The sequence below is a fragment of the Neoarius graeffei genome, chromosome 25 (assembly GCF_027579695.1).
Source record: "Neoarius graeffei isolate fNeoGra1 chromosome 25, fNeoGra1.pri, whole genome shotgun sequence".
NCBI lineage: Eukaryota > Metazoa > Chordata > Actinopteri > Siluriformes > Ariidae > Neoarius > Neoarius graeffei.
In genome coordinates, this window is record NC_083593.1 from 19,950,799 (window position 1) to 19,973,910 (window position 23,112).

Genomic DNA, 23,112 nt, shown 5'->3' on the forward strand with positions numbered 1-23,112 from the left:
GCTGCGTAGGAGAAGGGTCCGGGTACTGAACTGGCCAGCCTGCAGTCCAGATCTTTCACCCATAGAAAACATTTGGCACATTATAAAATGGAAGATATGACAAAAAAGACCTAAGACAGTTGAGCAACTAGAATTCTACATTAGACAAGAATGGGTTAACATTCCTATCCCTAAACTTGAGCAACTTGTCTCCTCAGTCCCCAGACGTTTACAGACTGTTGTAAAGAGAAAAGGGGATGTCTCACAGTGGTAAACATGGCCTTGTCCCAACTTTTTTGAGATGTGTTGTTGTCATGAAATTTAAAATCACCTAATTTTTCTCTTTAAATGATACATTTTCTCAGTTTAAACATTTGATATGTCATCTATGTTCTATTCTGAATAAAATATGGAATTTCGAAACTTCCACATCATTGCATTCCATTTTTATTTACAATTTGTACTTTGTCCCAACTTTTTTGGAATCAGGGTTGTGTATGTGTGTGTATATATATATATATATATATATATATATATATATATATATATATATATATATATATATATATCGCTCATGAGGAAATTGATGAATTGTTTTGATAAATTTGGGTACTTTTTCTTTGTGAATGTCTCTATATAATAAAAAGAACATCACACGTTGGTTTAAAGATATGAAGTTTACCTTCCCGTGTTGAAAAACTCACATTTTTCATACAAAATACATCGCAGATCTGAGTGATGCATTTCCTGATATTTCACTCCGATGACATCATGCCCAGTGTTTTCCCGCTGACTAGACACACGTTGTCAAAATGGCGAATCGGTTCAAAATTAAAATTATTTTGATTCACTTGCAGAGGGGTTTTTTTTTGTGTGTATGCGTACATATAAAGAACATTACACAGTGGCACGAAGAGATGAAGTTTATGTATATTCTCGTAGTAAATGTTTTCACGAGTGAGCGAAGCGACACGAGAAAATAAACTTCCTATCATAACTTCATATAATATTTTGCTAAACATTTTCTCTGATACTGTGTCTTTATGGAGAAAATGTTATCCAAGATTAAGTTTAATCTGTGTCTACAAAATGATTCCTAAGTGATTTTTAGTAAGTCTGTATTGTGCCTGTCTCTTCCAGGCCAGTGGTGGCCATCATCGATGTGGATATTCTTGAGGTGGATCCAGAAGCGCGGCATCAGGTGTACAAAGACGTGATTGCCCTGCAAGGTCCACCTGATGGCACAGTCCTCGTCTCTCTGTGCAGTTCAGGGCCGAATGACTACTTCGATGATGCTCTGATAGATGAACTGCTGGATAAGTTTGCTAACTTTGGCGATGTTATTCTGATCAGGTAATGGTTTTGTTGGGTGATGAGTCAAGATAGTAATATTATAGTAATATGCTTCTGAGCAAGGTATTTACTGCCAGTTTTCTTTGGAAACTTGTTAATCTAAATAAGTATTTTTATAATTATTATAAAGTGGAATAATTATGGAGCCATGATTTTTTTTTTTTAAAGTCTTCTTCTCTTTAATTTTTAAAACAGGTTTGTGGAGGAAAAGATGTGGGTGACGTTTTTGGAAGGGTACTCTGCACTGGCTGCCCTTTCACTGAGTGCCTCCACTGTAAGTAACAGGATTATAATTGTTTGGTTGAATTTACACTGAAATCACTTACTGCGTCTGGGATTGTATTAAAATTGGGCTAAACAGGACCACATAGCACTGCACAATATAGACACACTATAGACTTCGTTTACTGATGTCACAGGTTTTTGTTTTTCATGCAGCGTCCGCCATATTGCTGGGCAAACAAAGAAACAGCCGTGACAGTTAATAATGAAAATCGAGATGACTGCAGTCAGTGCAATTTCTCTGAAATGATTAAAAATTTAGATTATACCAGCAGATCGCGTTACATCCAAAAGCTGAAACATGCAGGCATCACAGATCCATATAATTTACCGACAGGTGTATCTATTTATTCTGTGTACTGCTCTCTCTCTCTCTCTCTCTCTCTCTCTCTCTCTCTCTCTCTATCTCTATCTATCTGTGTGCGTGCGCACGTTTACTGCTTCAGATGGATTAAATGCAGAGGAGGAATTTTGCTGTGCTTGAGTTTACATGTGACAAAAATAAAGGCGGCTGCTTCTTAATTTACCCACAAATGTATTTATTCCACTTGAAAAGTGTTCGGCAAACTACACATATATACGTCGCGCCAGACTACAAGTCGCACTTTTTTGAAGGGTTATTCTATCCATAGAATCTGTGATTCTATCTGATAAGCGGCGCGTGGTTACTGCGCGACTGCATCGTTTGTTTAATAAACGAACAGCTGAGCAGTGATAACGCGCCCTTTGCCCTGTAAGTAGCCTAGTCTGATTATTTTAAATATCTACTACTATCTTTAATACTATCACTATCGTTATTACTAATAGCCTATATTATTATTATAACTAATATTAGTAGCCTATTACTAATCGTTACTATCGTTATTACTCGCGGTGAAAAAAAAAAAAAATCATATATACGTCGCACCGGAGTATAAGTCGCATGGCCAGCCGAACCATAAAAAAAAGTGCGACTTATAGTCCGAAAAATACGGTAGGTACCGGATTTGAGAACACTATGACATCCTGAACTATTTTGTATTTGGAACTTGTAAATACACTGGAGATGCTAAAGGCATACGAAAGTACAGATGCCGACCAATATTTCGAAGCAGTTTTCGTACCGGAATGCTTTGGGAAATTCCCGATAAAGAAAAATACCTTATCACCACAAAGGTAAGCTCAAATGTGGACTTCTAATAGTAATAAACAAGCCAGAGCCTAGATCTAGCATATTTTATGGTGTTTAGCCAAGTCTATATTATTGGTACAGAACAAATATGCTGCTAGTCTAGCCAAGCATGCGGTCTAATAAAATGTATCACATCCAAAGCCCACATCCAGATATACATCTTAATGTTGCACAGGGCTTTCACACTAACCTGATTATAAAATGTTCTCCACACACACGGGAATACTTTGTTGGCATCCAGTCTTCCCATTTAACTGCAGCTCGCCATTTTTTTCATCATTCTGAGTTCGCCGGGAAGTGGTGAAAAGTTAAACCAAGCTTATCTCCACGTCTGTTATTACATCCAAAAGCACTACAGGTCTCTGGCTTTGTTCTTTTAGATGTAACTTCTACAAGTTTATCTGTAGATGTTTACTGAATTGGGCTCACAATCACTCGCGTACACTTGTGCCAGTTATTGTCCAACGCAAAGCTTGCCATGCAATATGGCCGCGTAAACAAATCCGCAGTCACGATGACGTCACATGAAAGTCCTCTATAGACAAATCATGCAGTAAGAATCATCAACTCATTGCTGAACAGTTAATGACATCACAAGTCTAGTAATTTGACTCGCCTCCCAAAAATATGATTTGTTATGCTGTTGTGATGCTTTTTGCCGATTGCAGTTTTCATTGAAAATAATTTTCTGACTTTTATATATCCTAATCTTGCAGCATTGCAGGTTTTCACTGCAACACCGTCTCAGTTGCTATTAAAAAAATCTAATTAAGAATTGTTTACAAAAAGAGATTTACTTATGTATAACCGTTCTCACTGTTTACTCAGGTGATGGGGAAAACCATAGACATTCGTTTAAAGAGCCCTGGCTGGATCAAGAGTCTGGAAGAAGAGATGAGTGTGGAGAGGATCTGTGGCAGCATCCCCACCTCCGCCAGCTCCACGCTGCTCGCCGAGGACAACGACATGGGAGACGAGTTTGACATGGAGGGTATGTCGCGTTATGATCACAGCTTTTTGTAAAACCAGAAAACCATTCAAGTCATCAGAAATCATCTTTGACCCTGTTGTGTTTTGAAGGCGATGTGGATGAGGAGGTGGAGAATATTCTTCCCCAGCACCTGCAACCTGGGGCTGGTATGGATGTGGGTATTTCCCCAGCACCCTCTCCCCGCTCCAGCCCGTGCCCCTCACCAACACATGGAGAGCCTGCACCCCCCTGCAGGCCAAGCAGAGCTCCACCACGTACAGCCGGACCCCCACAAGGTACAAAACCTGTGTTATGTAAAGCTGAAACGCTGCTCACATTTATGTTTTCCAAAGAAAATATGCAAAACTAAAAAGGTGAAGTAGCATAGTGTCACAGCGTTGTGAATTTACAACGATTTTTAAAATTGCATTAAATTGTTGTTTCTACTGACATCATTTATTTGTATTCTTCTAAATCTTTCTATCAATGTATTGATTTTACTTTTTCACTGTGGATGAAAGGCGGTCTCAGTCCGATCACATGTAGGAGGGAAAAGGCAGGTAAAGAGTGAAGCTTTTAGAGCTGCCACAGATGTGATGAATGTGTGCTGTAGGTTTTAAAGATGCTGGGAGAGCTTTTGCTGTGCCTATTTAGTGCTGCATGTTATGCCAAAGCTCATGATTTATGTTAATTATGATGGTGATCCTGATATTGATGGTGGTTATCGTTAATTGTTTCTTTTAGTTATTCCTTTAGAAAATCAGCTGGTAGGAGCTTCTGTATCACAAGGGCTGGAACCAAAACGCCCCCCTCCCCCACGACCCAACGCTCCCCCTGCCAGACCTGCACCTCCGCAGCGCCCCCCACCTCCATCAGGTAAAGCAGCCTGACCTAAGACTTATTATTATAAATATTACATTCTTCATTCTGTAGCACACCATTTTGGTCTAATGTAAATCGCCTGTTTTTGGAGTGTGTTACTGCAAAGGGTTAAGTCTAAACCATCTGTAATCATTTAGTCAGATCATATGGAGATTTTTTTTTTCTTCCCCCATATTGACTTATTGTAACTGGGTAACTGTGCACTTGTTGGTCACTTATCAAATTCCAACTTGTATTATTACCATTTTGGAAATATTTCTTCTTTTATCAGCCTGATATTAGACATTTATTTTTTTCACGGTGCGGTTTCCATCAAATCCTGCCCTCTGATTGGCTGGCGAGCGGGTCCGTATCCTACAATATGGACCCCAGTTACAGACCTCTGGTGACTTGCTCGTTCACAACAACAACAAACATAGCAGCATTTTTTGTCAACATTTCTCTCTTTTTTTTTTTTTTTTTTTTTTTTTTTTTAATAAGATTTATTTATAAGATTATCAAAAATCTTGTAAATTTTTGCCAGCATTTCTCAGGAGAATAGCATTAATTTTACATCATGGATAGCGATAACGACAGTCTGCACAGCAAAAGCGAGTTTTACTACTCTGAGGAAGAAGAAATAAAATAAAACATTTCAGGAGAAAGCGAAAAACCTGTAATTTGCTAACGCCAAGCAAAAACATGGCTGAATCCTGAATGACTCAATTTTGTATAAATAGGGGACTACATAGGCGGCAAAATGTAGGGGTTTTTTTCCCTGCCATGGAAGTGCACTTGTATACCAAGGAGGAAGCAATTTGCATTCCAGCCGTGAATGAGGATTCAAAATGGTGGCTCGGCTCGGTTTTCCCTTTCGGGCGCTCTCGTTTTCTGTTAGAATTTGGTAAAGAAAAAAATAAATATATTATTTACCAGCTTAAGGTCGGTCCGCATGGTGAAATACCGTGACCTCGGCCCAGAGGGCCTCGCTCAGTACTTTCAAGACCTCGGTCACGGTATTTCACGATACGGACCTCCCAGCTGGTAAATAACATATATGGATACTAGGGGTCTAACGCAGTGACTTCATCTGTATTTCTGTCTATTTAGTGCTCCAGTAATCCATGACTGTATTTAACCCTGAAGTGGTCTCAACAGGAAGTGTTTTCTTTTTTCTAATTATTAATTAATAAATAGGAATCATGCCACTATTCTCCCAGAAACACTGGAAGACACTGTGTGTGGGGGAACCCAGATTTAGAAATACTAACACTTTCAGTATTGTGTGCGATCAGGCTCTGACAGTTTGCAACATCACTCGAATTCACAACAGGTTTCAAGTCGTGATGTGCATGGGGCTGGGTTTTTTTTATTATTTTTATTTATTTATTTTTTAAATCAAGCTGACGTGGTTATTATCCTCCACCCAAACAAAGTTTGGCAGGGGATATAGAAATGGGTTCCGTGGATTTTTGAAAAAAAGTATTCTTCAAATTTTTACATAAAAAATAGATTTTGACTTAGTTCCTAAGAGCAACGTTCGTTTCCGGAGCATATATCCAAAACTATTCATGATACGGATTTGAAACTTGGTATACATGTTAATAAGGTGATATACTGTAGATGTGCCTTTTAGAAATGGGTTCTCTCTGTCCAGTCACGTTTTTGTTTCCGGGCCATATCTTTAAAACTACTGAAGATATCTTCATGAAACTTTGTATACATATCAAGCAACATGTGACCTGGTGCCTTTTGCTATTTTGGATTTTTGAAAAGAAGTATTTTTTTCAAATATTTACATAAAAAATAGATTTTGACTTCGTTTCTAAGAGCAATGTCCGTTTCCGGAGCATGGATCCAAAACTATTCATGATACAGATTTGAAACTCGGTATACATGTCAACAAGGTGATGTAGATGTGCCTTTTCATACTAAGAAATTTAAGAAATTTTAATTTTTCACGTTTCCATGGAAACAATTTCAGACTCTCAGGTTAGTCTTAGGGGGTAGGTTTTGTTTCCGGAGCAGAACTTGAAAACTATGACTGGTACGGTCTTGAAAGTTGGTATATGTGTTGAATAAGTAATATGTGCCTTTTGATACTAAGAAATGTGAGAAATTTTCATTTTTAGTTCACCTGGACCAAAGGTCCGGTGGGTTTATGCCATGGGCTGCTGAGGTCAGTGTAAAGAGGTAGGGTTGGCTTCCTGCAGCAGAACTTGAAAAATGTGACAAATAATATCTTGAAACTTGGTATATAGGGCGGGGGATAGAGATGGCTCTGTCTTCTTGTTATTTTTGTTTGCACCTGCCTGTGATTTATAAAGTTTGAGGGTTTTTTTTGTGTGTGTTACCAGTTTCAATGCACACCTCTAGTCTCATCCAGATACCCTGTGAACCTTTCAGCAAAAAAAAAACTAACAGTGCACCTCCTATGTTATAAGCACTACTACAAGCATTATCTGTTTATTCTAAAATGTATTCATATTTATTTACATTCCTAATAGATGCAATTTTTTTTTGATCGAATAATGTCTCAGAAAGAGCCCATGCATAGATTTTAGGGATTGTAAACATGTGCAGCTTTTATACATAGTATTATAAATGTGTAGTTTAAGAATTTGACGGATACACTGAAACTGAGATTAATAATAAAATCGCTTACTCCTCCATGCTGCGAAGGACCAAAAAGCCCTGCTTTACCCAGAGCAGATGTTGCTGGTAAGTAAGTGCACAGAGATTAAATGTCAGTTCTTTTACTACATTCAGAGAAAGCATTCAGGTCTCAATGCTGCGATCAGTGACTAGCTTTCCACGGCACTGGAATGGAGGGAGTTTTTGGGAAGTTAGCCAGTCTTCACCTGGTGGTCACAGATCAGTGCCAGGCTGCTGTCAGTAGCATTTTCCTGGCTTCCTTATACTGGCACTGTTGGTCATTTAAGTTGCGTGGGAAAGGGAGTATGCTCTTGCATGGGAGAATAGTACAGGGATTTGGCTACACATTTGGCCAGGACAGGGGCTGGTAATCCTGTGTGTGACCCCTTGTTGACCAGGAAGAGGTGAGTCAGGAGGGTGGAGGAGATTGCTTTAGGATAAGAGCACTGCAGCAGTTTCTGCATACAGTTGCTCAGGTGTTTGTCTTTACTTCAAAGACGTTCTCAGGCTTCCAGCAGGCTCAGAAAGTTATACACATGAAAAATATGGCTTTGTGGGGATGAAGGAACAGGGTGAGATAGCAGGATGGTGTAGGGGCTAAATCCATGAATGGTAGTGGCAAAGTAATGAAAAACTTTTTTGAGGATGACCGAGAGTGCTTTTAAGTGTAAGCATGATACCTGCTGTTTTTCAGGACGAGGCCAGTCTACTGGAGCAGCAAGCAGTTCAAGGCCGGTGGGTAAACTTTGTAAAAGACTATATAAGATAACTTATTGATGATGCGGAAATTAAGAGGCTGAGAAGTTTTAGCCAGACCAGAAGAATCCACCTCAATAAATCAGTCTAAAGTCATAAAAAATTATTGTTTCAGAACATCCCTCCTCGGGCGGGTGTTATCAGTGTGCCACCACAATCAAGACCACCACCACCTCCTGCCCACCCCGGAGCTCCCAGACCCATAGCAGAGGTTCACCCAGGAGCCCCGCGATCCACCACAGATAACCACCCTGGAGCCCCGAGACCCGTTCCAGACGCACAAAACAAACCAGCAGAACTCCCTCTGGGTATGTGAACAATCACGGTAAACAGAAAAGGATATGAAACTGCTTAATACTACTCTTTTTATCTGACTTAATATTCTGACCCTTCTGTTGTTAAACTGGCTGCTTCTAGCTATAATTTAGCTATTTCTAAATTAGAGTTCCCTCATGCCTGTATTGCATGTAGTTATAAATAAAGCTTCTAGATTGGCTCTCAAAAAAAGACAATATGTCCGTTTCCTTGCTTCCAGTATAATGTACGGTGGTGCTTGAAAGTTTGCGAACCCTTTAGAATTTTCTATATTTCTGCATACATATGACCTAAAACATCATCAGATTTTCACACAAGTCCTAAAAGTAGATAAAGAGAACCCAGTTCAACAAATGAGACAAAAATATTATACTTGGTCATTTATTTGAGGAAAATGATCCAATATTACATATCTGTGAGTGGCAAAAGTATGTGAACCTCTAGGATTAGCAGTTAATTTGAAGGTGAAATTAGTCAGATGTTTTCAATGAATGGGATGGCAATCAGGTGTGAGTGGGCACCCTGTTTTATTTAAAGAACAGGGATCTATCAAAGTCTGATCTTCACAACACATGTTTGTGGAAGTGTATCATGGCACGAACAAAGGAGATTTTTGAGGACCTCAGAAAAAGCGTTGTTGTTGCTCATCAGGCTGGAAAAGGTTACAAAACCATCTCTAAAGAGTTTGGACTCCACCAATCCACAGTCAGACAGATTGTGTACAAATGAAGGAAATTCAAGACCATTGTTCCCCTCCCCAGGAGTGGTCGACCAACAAAGATCACTCCAAGAGCAAGGCGTGTAATAGTCAGTGAGGTCACAAAGGACCCCAGGGTAACTTCTAAGCAACTGAAGGCCTCTCTCACATTGGTTAATGTTCATGAGTCCACCATCAGGAGAACACTGAACAACAATGGTGTGCATGGCAGGGTTGCAAGGAGAAAGCCACTGCTCTCCAAAAAGAACATTGCTGCTCATCTGCAGTTTGCTAAAGATCATGTGGACAAGCCAGAAGGCTATTGGAAAATTGTTTTCTGGATGGATGAGAACAAAATAGAAATTTTTGGTTTAAATGAGAAGCGTTATGTTTGGAGAAAGGAAAACACTGCATTCCAGCATAAGAACCTTATCCCGCCTGTGAAACATGGTGGTGGTAGTATCACGGCTTGGGCCTGTTTTGCTGCATCTGGACCAGGACGGTTTGCCATAATTGATGGAACAATGAATTCTGAATTATACCAGCAAATTCTAAAGGAAAATGTCAGGACATCTGTCCATGAACTGAATCTCAAGAGAAGGTGGGTCATGCAGCAAGACAACGACCCTAAACACACCAGTCGTTGAATAAAGTTCATGTTTTGGAATGGCCAAGTCAAAGTCCTGACCTTAATCCAATCGAAATGTTGTGGAAGGATCTGAAGTGAGCAGTTCATGTGAGGAAATCCACCAACATCCCAGAGTTGAAGCTGTTCTGTACGGAGGAATGGGCTAAAATTCCTCCAAGCCGGTGTGCAGGACTGATCAACAGTTACCTAACTGCACAAGGGGGTCACACCAGATACTGAAAGCAAAGGTTCACATACTTTTGCCACTCACAGATATGTAATATTGGATCATTTTCCTCAATAAATAAATGACCAAGTATAATATTTTTGTCTCATTTGTTTAACTGGGTTCTCTTTACCTACTTTTAGGACTTGTGTGAAAATCTGATGATATTTTAGGTCATATTTATGCAGAAATATAGAAAATTCTAAAGGGTTCACAAACTTTCAAGCACCACTGTAATATATTAAGGTTTTGTTAACTGTTTTTAAAGTATCACAATTGGCACAACTTTATATTTCTATTATTTTCAGTCCTCATTAGGTCTCTTTTCTCATTACATTTTAGGTTCTCCAACCAACTGTCCATTTTGCGGTCCAATTAAAGTTTAATGGCAGTTGGTAATTGTAGTTTCTCTTTTGCTGGCCAAAGAAGTTTTTAATTAGCTGTTTTCCTGTCACTTATGCTTTTTATTCCTGTCTTAAGACCCATCTTTGTCTTTGGCCTAGGAGTCTTTGCTTTATGAGTGTATCACTAGTACATGAAAATGGGGGGGTGGAGGAATCTCTCCGTAGTGAGACTAACAGGCCTGTGTCGTTTTATGCCCTACAGCACCTCCTCCCTCACTGCCCGGCCCCATGAGGCCTCAGATGGTCTCTCCAATGCAGCCTCAGGCCACCTCCCCCATTCGTCCACCAATACAAGCCCAGCTGCCTCAACCCATGGTACCCACATTGCCCCCACCCATGGTACCTACGCTTCCTCCTCCTATGGTGCCAACAATGTCGGCCCCTCTGCAGCCGCAGCCAGCTTCTACAAGCACCGGAGCAGCCATGCCACCTCAGCCTGGCCTGGCATCACCCAAACCACCACCCCGTAGCCGCTCCTCACACGCCCTGCCACCAGAGGCTTCTCCTGCTCCTGCATCTCAGGTTAGTCCTGTCCTTTATATAATGCAGTTCACACGTCTGTCAGATGTCTTAATTAAAGACTAGCAGTGGCAGGGGTTTAAATCTCTTTCCGACACCTGAGCCGTTTGTTCACGTAAATGGTGAGATGTGTGTTTGTCTTTCAGCTGTGTGTATGAAGCAGACAGGTAGGTTCCACTGCACTACAGTTTGTTGAGGCTGTACTATAGAGGAGGTGATTATCAGTATCAATGAACATTAATCTTCTTAATGAAGCACAGACACAATAACCCGAATGCAGGGATGCTTATATGCACATTTTGTAGCTTCTTGTCGATTTTACAGTTATTAAAATAGATTTTATCAAATGTACTATTCTTTTGTTAATTAGACGGTAGAGTCCGATTTCCTTCGAGAAGTTCAGGTGCTGAAGAGAGACAGCTTTCTCATCATCACTAGCAGGAGTTTTTGAGTTTCCATTTCCACTGATGGGCTGCTATGAAAAACATTTCCCCTTTGTGTACACTGCATTGTACAGAGCTTTTACTATTGACACTAAAAGATGAAACTCCAGTCTTTAGGGCTTGTTTTTTTGACTCCTCTCTTGTTGCCAACATCATTCCAAGTTAATACATTCATCTTAAGTATCAGCGTTATACTGGATAGGGTTGTAGTGGATCCAAAGCCTATTCTGGAAACACACTCCTAGTGGGAATACACCCTGGAGGGTTCTCCAGTCCATCGCAGGCCAACATGCACACAACACACAACACATTCACACACTCATTCACAACTTGCATAGCCAATCCAGGAGGAAACTGAGAATCCTGAGGATACACAGATACAGGTGTGAATGTAACCAGTTGGAAATATAGATCACAGAGAAAAGAGAAAAAGGACACCACTTTTTTAAAAAGAGCAGAACACGATTTGCCCCTGGTTTTCTACAAAGCACATTTTTAAGCGTGGCAAATTCACATTAAACTTAAGACACTAAACGTAAAACTTTTTCTTTTTTTTTAGGCTTGCTGTTATCGAAGAAAAAGCTTACAGTTCGGTCCATATATATTTGGACACTGACACAAATTTTATTTTTTTACCTGTTTACTGAAACATATTCAAGTTATAGTTATATAATGGACATGGACATAAAGTCCAGACTTTCAGCTTTAATTTGAGGGTCTCCACATTAAAATTGGATGAAGGGTTTAGGAGTTTCAGCTCCTTAACATGTGCCACCCTGTTTTTAAAGGGACCAAAAGTAATTGGACAATTGACTCAAAGGCTATTACATGGGCTGGTGTGGGCAATTCCTTCGTTATGTCATTCTCAATTAAGCAGATAAAAGGCCTGGAGTTGATTTGAGGTGTGGTGCTTGCATTTGGAAGATTTTGCTGTGAAGAAAACATGCGGTCAAAGGAGCTCTCCATGCAGGTGAAACAAGCCATCCTTAAGCTGTGAAAACAGAAAAAACCCATCCGAGAAATTGCTACAATATTAGGAGTGGCAAAATCTACAGTTTGGTACATCCTGAGAAAGAAAGAAAGCACTGGTGAACTCATCAATGCAAAAAGACCTGGACACCCACAGAAGACAACAGTGGTGGATGATCGCAGAATAATTTTCATGGTGAAGAGAAACCCCTTCACAACAGCCAACCAAGTGAACAACACTCTCCAGGAGGTAGGCGTATCAATATCCAAATCTACCATAAAGAGAAGACTGCATGAAAGTAAATACAGAGGGTTCACTGCACGGTGCAAGCCACTCATAAGCCTCAAGAATAAAAAGTCTAGATTGGACTTTGCTAAAAAAAAAAATCTAAAAAAGCCAGCACAGTTCTGGAAGAACATTCTTTGGACAGATGAAACCAAGATCAACCTCTACCAGAATGATGGAAAGAAAAAAGTATGGCGAAGGCGTGGTACAGCTCATGATCCAAAGCATACCACATCATCTGTAAAACACGGCGGAGGCAGTGTGATGGCTTGGGCATGCATGGCTGCCAGTGGCACTGGGTCACTAGTGTTTTATTGATGATGTCACAGGACAGAAGCAGCCGGATGAATTCTGAGGTATTCAGAGACGTACTGTGTGCTCAAATGCAGCCAAACTGATTGGTCGGTGTTTCATAATACAGATGGACAGTGACCCAAAACATAAAGCCAAAGCAACCCAGGAGTTTATTAAAGCAAAGAAGTGGAATATTCTTGAATGGCCAAGTCAGTCACCTGATCTCAACCCAATTGAGCATGCATTTCACTTGTTAAAGACTAAACTTCAGACAGAAAGGCCCACAAACAAACAGCAACTGAAAACTGCTGCAGTAAAGGCCTGGCAGAGCATTAAAAAGGAGGAAACACAGCGTCTGGTGATGTCCATGAGTTCAAGACTTCAGGCAGTCATTGCCAACAAAGGGTTTTCAACCAAGTATTAGAAATGAACATTTTATTTACAATTATTTAATTTGTCCAATTACTTTTGAGCCCCTGAAATGAAGGGATTGTGTTTAAAAAATGCTTTAGTTCCTCACATTTTTATGCAATCATTTTGTTCACCCCACTGAATTAAAGCTGAAAGTCTGAACTTCAACTGCATCTGAATTGTTTTGTTCAAAATTCATTGTGGTAATGTACAGAACCAAAATTAGAAAAATGTTGTCTCTGTCCAAATATTTATGGACCTAACTGTATATACAGTACTGTGCAAAAGTCTTAGGTACATGTAAATAAATGCTGTAGACCCAAAATTGCTTAAAAAAAATGAAAATAAATGTTTCGACATTAAAAAAATATATACTATAAACAGCAATAAGCCATAATAAATGAAACAAAGGCAATATTTGGTGTAAGACGACCTTTTTGCTTTAAAAAAAAAAAAAGCAGTCTCGGGTACAATGAGTGCAGTTTGATAAGGAAATGAGCTGTAGGTTTTACAGAACCAGCCGCATTTCTTCTGGACACTTTGACTGTCAGACTTGCTGCTTAATTTTGCACCAAAACCCAGGAGCCTTTATTATGTTTTCTTTTTTTAATCTGAAAAGTGGTCTCTTATGTAATATGCTGCTCAGAGACAAACTTTTTTTTTTTTCTGTAACATTTAATTTTGTGCTAGAAAACGAATGTTTGGACTCTAAAATGTTTTTGTACCGACTTGATAACGTAGAAATCATAAAATAGAAATCTATAACAAAGTTTGTGTGGAAAAAAAAATAGGGTGGCTAAGACTTTTCCACAGTACTGTATGTCACCAGTGAAACCAGTTGGCCTTTTTTTTCTTAATTAAAAAGAAAAAGGACTGTATTAACAGTGTTTGTAAATGAATTATTGATGTGATAAATGCCGGAAAGCAGTTTCGGACCCGTATGAAGCAAAAGAAGCAGCCATGACTGTGTTCCAGTGTATTGCATTCAAATGCAGTCATGTTGCTGGTTAAGTAAACAACATGTCAACTGTAAATTCATGCTGATCATACTGCTGTTTGATTCTCAACAATAAACTTGTTGCGTCATGTCTTTTTTTTTTTTTTTCTTCTTTGAAATGCTAACGGACCTGAGAAAGATGCGATATAAATTAAGTTCATGAATTTTTACGTTTCATGAAGCACTTTTGCTCCTGGCTGTTTTGGACTGACATTTTTATCCCAAATTTCTGTTGATTTCCCAGCTTTTCTTATCTCTTACCCTTACTGTTTCTGTGATTTCCTGCTTTTGTTGATGGGTGTATGTGTGTTTATTTTTCTCTCTGTCTCTCTCTCTCTCTCTCTCTCTCTCTCTCTCTCAAGCAGGAGCAATCCTCAGGTTGAAAGGTATTTAATGCAAGTTCTGGTCTCCGCATTGTGCTCACAGAACCATATCCTCTCTCCCAGTCTATACTCATACATTATAGTGACCTCCATGTTCTAGTTGATTTTTTTCCCCCCTTTTCATGTTTCAGTTGGCTGCTGTAAATTCCACTGTATAGGTGGTTTATTATTTTTGGTAGTATGTGTGTTTTTTAGGGCGAAAAAACTTAACTTGAACCTCTTAGCCATGTGTTGTATCAGTAAACGATGAGTTTTACAAATGGTTCAAGGAAAGTTTTTGTCTTTTGTCACCGGCTTTTGTCTGTCAATGGTTTCAGTCATCGTTTTGAGCATCTCCTTAGTGCAGACTTTAAACTGAGCCTTATGGATACATTACGGCACCTTAATCCATAATTCAGAGTATATGAGGCTCTACTTTTGATCAAACAAAAGTCTCATAGACTAATAACATTCATGTCTTTAATGAAACTGTAACACAGGTGTATTGCTTATATTTATATTAATATTTTAGTCAACTATGTTCATTTTGAGCATTTTGCATTAATTAAGCCTCCATTTTCCTGCTGAAGGTCAGTCTCGATTGGTTCTATTGGTGTGTGTTTCCTCTACAGACAAATGGAACGAATGGAATCCGAAGAGAAGCACAATTGGAAATGGGCCCCCTTGACCCGCTCACCATCGATCTGTTCTCCTCCACTTCCTGGCTAAACAGCCAATCCCTGTCTAGGAATTCTTCACTCCACAGCTCCTTCCACTCATCCACCAGTTCACGGTCTCTAAATTCCACTCCAGTTCCTCGGTTTCCCCAGTCTAATCCACAGAAGACCCTTGACCCCACACCAGCTTTGCTGGCCCCACCCCCTCCTTCCCGCAGCCGCTCACAGGAAACCCTCCCAGTCTCCTCGAACCCCTTCTTGACTGATGTTCAATCTAAACCCAACAGTATCAACCCATTTACTGGCACCATGGCAGCATCACAGCATCGCTCACTCACGCCTGACTTCGACACCAAGCCGGGCCTCCACAGAGCCGCATCTGCCCTTGTTCACAGCTCAACTCTGCCTTCATCTTTCTCCAGACCACCTCAGCCAGCTTTAGCTCCGCCTCCACCCAAAGTCCAGCAGTGGGTGACCTTTGATGATGAGTCAGACTTTCAGAGGTCAGGAAAAGCTCCAGCATCAACTGCAACTCCATTGTCGTCCAGTGCTACATTCCAGCAGCCCCAAAGCAGCTTCTCCATCTCTGGGTTTGACTCTGACGGTAACTGGGCTTCCCTTACCACATCCACATTGCCAACACTGCCTCCTCCTGTGTCAGGCAGAACTAATGCTAACGCAACCCCAAGAAACCCCCTCCTCCCTGAGTTCACGGAAAGATAATATATATTGTAATGTTCTACTGATGTTGAGGTGTGTGTGTGTGCGTGGAAAAACTCAAGAAATTGCTTATTTATGTGTGTGGTTTGTACACAAGTATGCTGTTCGAGTCATGTCTCTCTGAAACGGATAAATCAGTAACGCAACCCGGAGCAGGCCTAGATTAAACATGACCTCTCTGATGCTTCTATCTGTACACATATTTAGAAATACATACACACACCTGTGTCTGTGTGTGTGAAATTCTGTGCAATATTTTATTTTTCTTCAGTCAAATGCTTATCGAATATAATCGCTTTTATGCATTTGTTTTACCACTATTTGATTGTGCAGCATTTACAGCGGAGTCGCAAGCTGCAAAAAAATGTCTGTTGAATGCACAGCGTGTTATTTAGATTCTTGGATGGCGAAAGCTACTAGACCTTTTAATATTGCCTCTGGAATTTTAGTTAAATAATAGCTACAGCACATACTGACTCTGTAACCCCTTGCTATGATTTCTCTCTCATTATGAATGTATGCTCAGTCTGTTTTTATGTTTAACGTCTGTATTTTACACCAAACTTAGTGCATATCTTTCGCTACTGTGCAACACTGATCATTTCTCTCTCTCTCTCTCTCTCTCTCTCTCTCTCTCTCTCTCTCTCTCTCTCTCTTTTTTCTCCTCCGTGTTCTTATATCTCTAGCTCAACATGCTGAAGTGTACAAGTTGTGGATCTATGTATTACATAGCCTTCGATGTGGTTTTAAAAAAATGTACAGCAGTCTACAATTTGTGTATATATTATATATTTGCTTGTAATATGTACCTGCCATACTGGTATTGCACTGAAATGCTCTTATCCTTTAGGTCTTCAAGTGTACTTTGAAGCCAGAGTTTCGAGTTTTCAGGTTTGAGAAAGCAGAAAGCACATGTTTCCCGGCATTTCTGCTGTATCTCGTTGCGTCTGCCCGCAATCAAGCGAGTATTCCTTTTGCTTCTGTTTCACATAATCCAAAGCATTCAACAGAACTGCTGCGCATTTAATGAATGTGCTTATTTTAGTGAGTTCACGTGTTGGTCTATGATTCCGAGATGTGCGACTCTGACCATACCACAAAGCTACGTGTACTTAATCTTACATTATTCAGTTCAGCGAGCTCGTACGTCACGTCAGTTTCACTGGGAATGTCGTACTTTTTTGTTCTTTGCGTGAGGAAAATAATATGCCGTGTGTTCTGTCTGCATATATGCATTGTGTACGTCTGTACGAATGGGGTGAGGGGTTTTTTGTTGTTTGAAATATTTATCTAGCAGTTTGACTTCGTGCGCATCCATTAATCAAACAGGGCCTTTAAGCATGTTGAAACATGCACAGGAGGAAAAGGATATCAGTTACACGTTCCTTATCCGATTAGCATTTACCTTATTGATAGTCAGTGTTGTCGGTTACCTCCACTGTGCAAGTCGTGTCATTACCAGTCTGGAAGTCCTATTACTTTCTGTGCATTCCATACTGTATTGTTGTTTTGATCTGGTGATTCGTTCTTGATATTTTCTTGGCATTTGGGGATTCATATCTTTTACTTGTGCAGTGTTTCGTTACACCACAGTCAGGCTTTGTTGAAGTGTCGGTGTTGGTACTGCTTTATTTTCAGTATTGACATTTCAGTCATTCTTTAGTTACACAACTGTATCACCGAATACGTTTAATTCTTACCTTGTTACATTTAAATCATCTTAAGAGGGCATTCTATGGAAAAAAATCTATCTGACCGGGGGCAAAGGGTATGGGAGACAAGCAAGCCACCTTATTTTATAATGAGTGTCACGCTTTTTGACACTTTTTCAGGTTGTTGGTTTTTTGTTTGTGTGTGTGTGTGAGAAATGTCATGACATTTCATATATCAAAGTGTCGATTGCATATGTAGTGCTTTCTTATTGGCCAGACAGAAAGTCGTGCAGGTAGAGCAGGTAGGCTACAGAAACTGTACCTTTTTAAAGCAGATGTTGTTTGCACACTTTACTTTTTTTTTTTCTTTTAAAGGATGTAGCCATCACAAAACTTGAATGTTTCCCTTGAGGCAACCCAATGAAAAGGAGATGCCCATGAGTGCATCAGTTCTAAATTTAACCTCCTCTAAAATATGATTGAATGGGACATTTTTAGCTTTAGTTTGTTTTTGCTGTTGGAAATAATGTAACCACTGGAAATAATAGCATTACATGTACTGTTCAGTTGTATTCAGCTAATAATCAAATCATGTCATGCAAATATTTAACTCTTAACTCATTTTGTGATGGTGACATTTAAAACGTTCGCTCAGTAGTAGAGATCCTTGTGTTGTTAACCGTGACTATAGGTATACACACAAACCATGGCTGCAGTTTAGTACTTGGTATTCAACCTGTGATTTAAGTTCATATCAAATTGCACAAATGTATGGAGTAATTGATGTTGTACGTATGCAATAATAAATGTAAATGTATTAATGTAAATGTATAAGTAGTCTTTGATTATTCAGTACAAAACGGTATTGTGTGGGACAGAGCTTCTCAAGGTCTCTAGATCTATGGTTCTCAAAGTGGGCTCTGGAGACCCCCAGGGGATGTTGAAGCCAATGGGTTACTGATTTAAAAAAAATTAAGTGGTGGAAATCACAACCCACAATTATGAAACGGACTGTATTTATGATTTAATTTTTTTAGCCTGTTTATCTGGTCACTTGATTTGAATGTGTACCTCAGTAACTTAAAAGCAAGTAGGGTTTTTTTGTGGGAAATTCATGAATAAAAATTCTGTGAGCAATAAATAAAATTATTGCACACAATTAAATAATGGGGCGGCACGGTGGTGTAGTGGTTAGCGCTGTCGCCTCACAGCAAGAAGGTTCTGGGTTCGAGCCCCATGGCCGACGAGGGCCTTTCTGTGCGGAGTTTGCATGTTCTCCCCGTGTCCGCGTGGGTTTCCTCCGGGTGCTCCGGTTTCCCCCACAGTCCAAAGACATGCAGGTTAGGTTAACTGGTGACTCTAAATTGACCGTAGGTGTGAATGTGAGTGTGAATGGTTGTCTGTGTCTATGTGTCAGCCCTGTGATGACCTGGCGACTTGTCCAGGGTGTACCCCGCCTTTCGCCCGTAGTCAGCTGGGATAGGCTCCAGCTTGCCTGCGACCCTGTAGAACAGGATAAAGCGGCTAGAGATGATGAGATGAGATGAATATTTGAAGAGTTGGTTTATGTTCTTAAAATAAATCAGAGTGGGGAAACAGAGGTGGACAAAGTACCCAACTTCATTACTTAAGTCAAAGTACAGATCGCACTGGTCAATTGTTACTCCGATACAAGTGAAAGTTGTCCAGTCAAATTTTTACTGAAGTTAAAGTACTGAAGTGCTTGCTTTTAAAAATACTTAGGTATTAAAAGTACATTTTCTGTCAGTGCATCGTTGTATTATTGCCGCAATGCTTACAAAACCTAATGCTGTTACCAAAGACAGAAATGTGAATTCACAAAATGAACACATGCTGTTAAGCTAGCTAGTCAGTGAAACTCCACCTGACATGCTAGCAAATGCTTTTCAAACTCAAAATCATATTGGGTAGCTAACGCTACTAGAAAAGAAAGATTTCTCCATTCTGTTTACTTGGAAAGATAATGCTAAAACATATTTTTTAAAGGACTTCAGATAAGTTAACGTTATTCATCTTAGCATAACTCTGTTTTTACATGCTAACTTACGGTGTCCAAGTTAACTAGCTATGTGTAAACGTTAGCCGTGGATAAGGCTATGGCAACTTGGTGGGCAAATCCATAGAAAGTCATTTGACTAACCAGACTGCGTAGCTATTGCAACGTTATCGCTAGCTATAAAAGCACAGACAAATTCGTTGCAAGCTTTCTCTTGGAATAAAATGTTTATATACCTCAATATGCTTCCGCGGGGGGGCGGCATGGTGGTGTAGTGGTTAGCACTGTCGCCTCACAGCAAGAAGGTCCTGGGTTCGAGCCCAGTGGCTGATGAGGGCCTTTCTGTGCGGAGGTTGCATGTTCTCCCCGTGTCCACGTGGGTTTCCTTCGGGTGCTCTGGTTTCCCCCACAGTTCAAAGACATGCAGGTTAGGTTAACTGGCGACTCTAAAGTGACTGAGAGTGTGAATGGTTGTCTGTGTCTATGTGTCAGCCCTGCGACAACCTGGCGACTTGTCCAGGGTGTACCCCGCCTCTCGCCCATAGTCAGCTGGGATAGGCTCCAGCTTGCCTGCGACCCTGTAGGACAGGATAAGCGGCTACAGATAATGGATGGATGGATACTTCCGCAGGTTGGACGACGAGTTTTTGTAGGCCGTGATGTGCTCCGTTTTCAGCAAACAAAGCAAATGTTTAAAATGAAACGAATCTTTGTGGTAATCCCTTATGGGATTACCACCTTATCGTGGTGGGGTGGTTTGAGTGTCCCTATGACCCCTAGAGCTATGCCGGCGGCAGTTGTGAACTCCTGGCAGGGTCACCTAAGCCTGGTAGGGTCACCTAAGCCGGACAGGTCAAAGGGTAGGGGCCTGACGAAGAGTGGTCCCCTGGTCCTCCAGGTTGGGGGTTGGTCGTGGGGTTAACTTCCCCACACCATAAAAAATAGTTAGTTATGGAAACCATAAACCAAGATGATCAAGATATTGGAATACACCGGACCAACAGTGGTGATCACCAGGCTTTAAATGGGTATATGACTGCACAACACACGATATGACCATCACTCTTGAATCCAAAATGTGTGTTTTTTATTGGAACATGGAATGTTCGAACTATGTACGAAGTAGGAAAAACTGCACAAGTAGAACGTGAGATGAGTAGATACAACATATCTATCCTTGGTGTTAGTGAAAGTAGATGGACAGGAAATGGAATGATTACATCATCATCCAATAATACTATAATCTACTCAGGCAGAGAGGATAACCATCACGCAGAAGGTGTTGCCATAATCATGAATACAACAGCAAAGTTTAATTGGATGGAAACCTATAAATGAAAGAATAATAACAGCACGATTTAACTCTAAACATACAAAGATGACAATTATACAATGTTATGCCCCAACCAATGAAGCAGAAGAAGAAACAAAAGACAGACATTCTATCAACAACTGCAGAAGATAATCAACGATGTACCAACGCACGATCTACTAATACTAATGGGTGATTTAAATGCGAAGGTAGGGAACAAGAATGAAGGAAGAGAGAAAAATATGGGATCTCATGGATGTGGTGACACGAATGAGAACGGAGTGCTGCTGGCAGATCTCTGTGGAATGAATGATCTTGTAATAGGTGGCACCATCTTTCCACATCATGAAATACACAAGAAAACCTGGATATCACCGAATGGATGGGACAGAAACCAGATCGACCATATTATGATCAATGGTCAGTGGAGACATTCCCTCCACGATGTAACTGTAAGACGAGGTGCAAATGTAGGTAGTGATCACCACCTACTGCTAGCTAAAATTAAACTCCATCTTAGAAAAGCACGAACAAATGTAAAATCAACTCAAACACAAAGGTTTAACACAGCACAGTTGAAAGAGCCGAAGATAAGCAAAAAATTTAGCCTTGCCCTCAGGAATAAATACCAAGTCCTGGGTGATACTGGAGAAGGTTTGGATGGAGATGTTGAATCTACTAGGAACAGTATTAAAGAGGGATATATCCATGCATGCAAGATTGTATTGGGAAAGAGGAGGAGAAAAGCCAAAACTTGGATAACAGAGGAAACATGGAATCTCATAGACAAGAGAAGGAGTCCCAAGGAGAAGAAACAGAGTGCACGATCTATCAGACTGATTGAAAGGTACAATTTACAATATATTGAAACCAACAAAGAGACAAAAAGGAGACTACGACAGGACAAGAGAGCTTATTACGATCAATTGTCAACAGAGGCAGAGAGGGCAGCAAATCGGGGTGAATTGAGTGAAGTTTATAGGATTACAAGAGAACTGTCTGGAAGATTTACTATGGACTGTAAACCAGTGAAGGACAAAAACGGTGTGAAAATTATGCAAGAGGAAGAACAACTGAAAAGATGGGCAGAACACTTTATACAAGTACTAAATAGACCGGAGCCAACAGAAACAACTACCATCAATGAATCCTTTGGAGATACTTTTGACATCAACTGTGACCCACCAACAAAGGAAGAGATAACAGCAGCCATCAACAGATTGAGAAATAACAGGGCACCTGGAATAGATAACATTACTAGCGAAATGCTGAAAGCAGACATAAAACTCACTACAGACTTACTTTTCCATCTGTTTACTAAGATGTGGAACTCAGAAACATTGCCAAGCGACTGGTGCCAGGGTCTCATTGTTAAGTTACCTAAAAAGGGGGATAAAACTATCTGTACAAACTGGCGCGGTATAACACTCCTCTCGGTGCCAAGTAAAGTTTTCTGCAGGATTATCTGTATGAGGCTAGATGGAGCAATTAACAACTTACTTCGCAAAGAGCAGGCTGGGTTCAGGCCAGGAACCGGGTGTATTGATCACATATTTACATTGAGGAATATTATGGAACAATCTATTGAATGGAATAGCAAGATTCACTTGAATTTTATAGACTTCGAGAAGGCTTTTGACAGTTTACACAGGGAGACCCTCTGGAAAATCCTTGAATCATATGGTTGCCCAGATAAATTCGTAACCACCATTAAATTATTCTATGAAAATTTCTCCTGTAGTGTAATCCACAACAACAAGATGTCAGACTGGTTTAACATCACAAGTGGAGTGCGACAAGGCTGTGTAATGTCACCTATGCTATTCCTTGTTGCTATCGATTGGGTCATGAGGAAAACAATTGGAAACAAACGTAGAGGAATAAGATGGACACTAACATCTATGTTGGAAGATATCGATTCTGCCGATGACATAGCTCTATTGTCAAGTAATAGAAAACATCTACGGGAAAAGACTGATGACCTTGGAAAAGCTGCAGAGTGGGTAGGCCTAAAAATTAGCAAGAAGAAGACGAAGACCATGCAACTCACTGATGCACCACCCATAATAACTTTAGAAAATGATGCGCTAGAGGAAGTAGACGAATTTACATACCTTGGCAGTATAATTAGTAAAGACAACGCTACAGAGAAAGAC

The 23,112-nt window shown here is 40.2% G+C and overlaps 1 protein-coding gene across 3 annotated transcripts in view; it reads left to right on the top strand.

Moving 5' to 3' along the window:
• The window catches only part of synj1 (synaptojanin 1), an 85,172-nt gene extending 66,711 nt beyond the window's left edge, over nt 1-18,461 (top strand). For 2 of the 3 annotated variants that reach the window (XM_060908952.1, XM_060908953.1), the window contains 9 exons: nt 1,120-1,332; nt 1,528-1,606; nt 3,614-3,776; nt 3,866-4,051; nt 4,500-4,631; nt 7,966-8,006; nt 8,143-8,335; nt 10,500-10,819; nt 15,211-18,461. In XM_060908952.1, the coding sequence (XP_060764935.1) occupies nt 1,120-1,332; nt 1,528-1,606; nt 3,614-3,776; nt 3,866-4,051; nt 4,500-4,631; nt 7,966-8,006; nt 8,143-8,335; nt 10,500-10,819; nt 15,211-15,978 (2,095 nt within the window). In that variant the 3' untranslated portion in view covers nt 15,979-18,461. The other variant, XM_060908954.1, reaches the window with a different exon arrangement.
• Nucleotides 18,462-23,112: the final 4,651 nt, after the last annotated feature.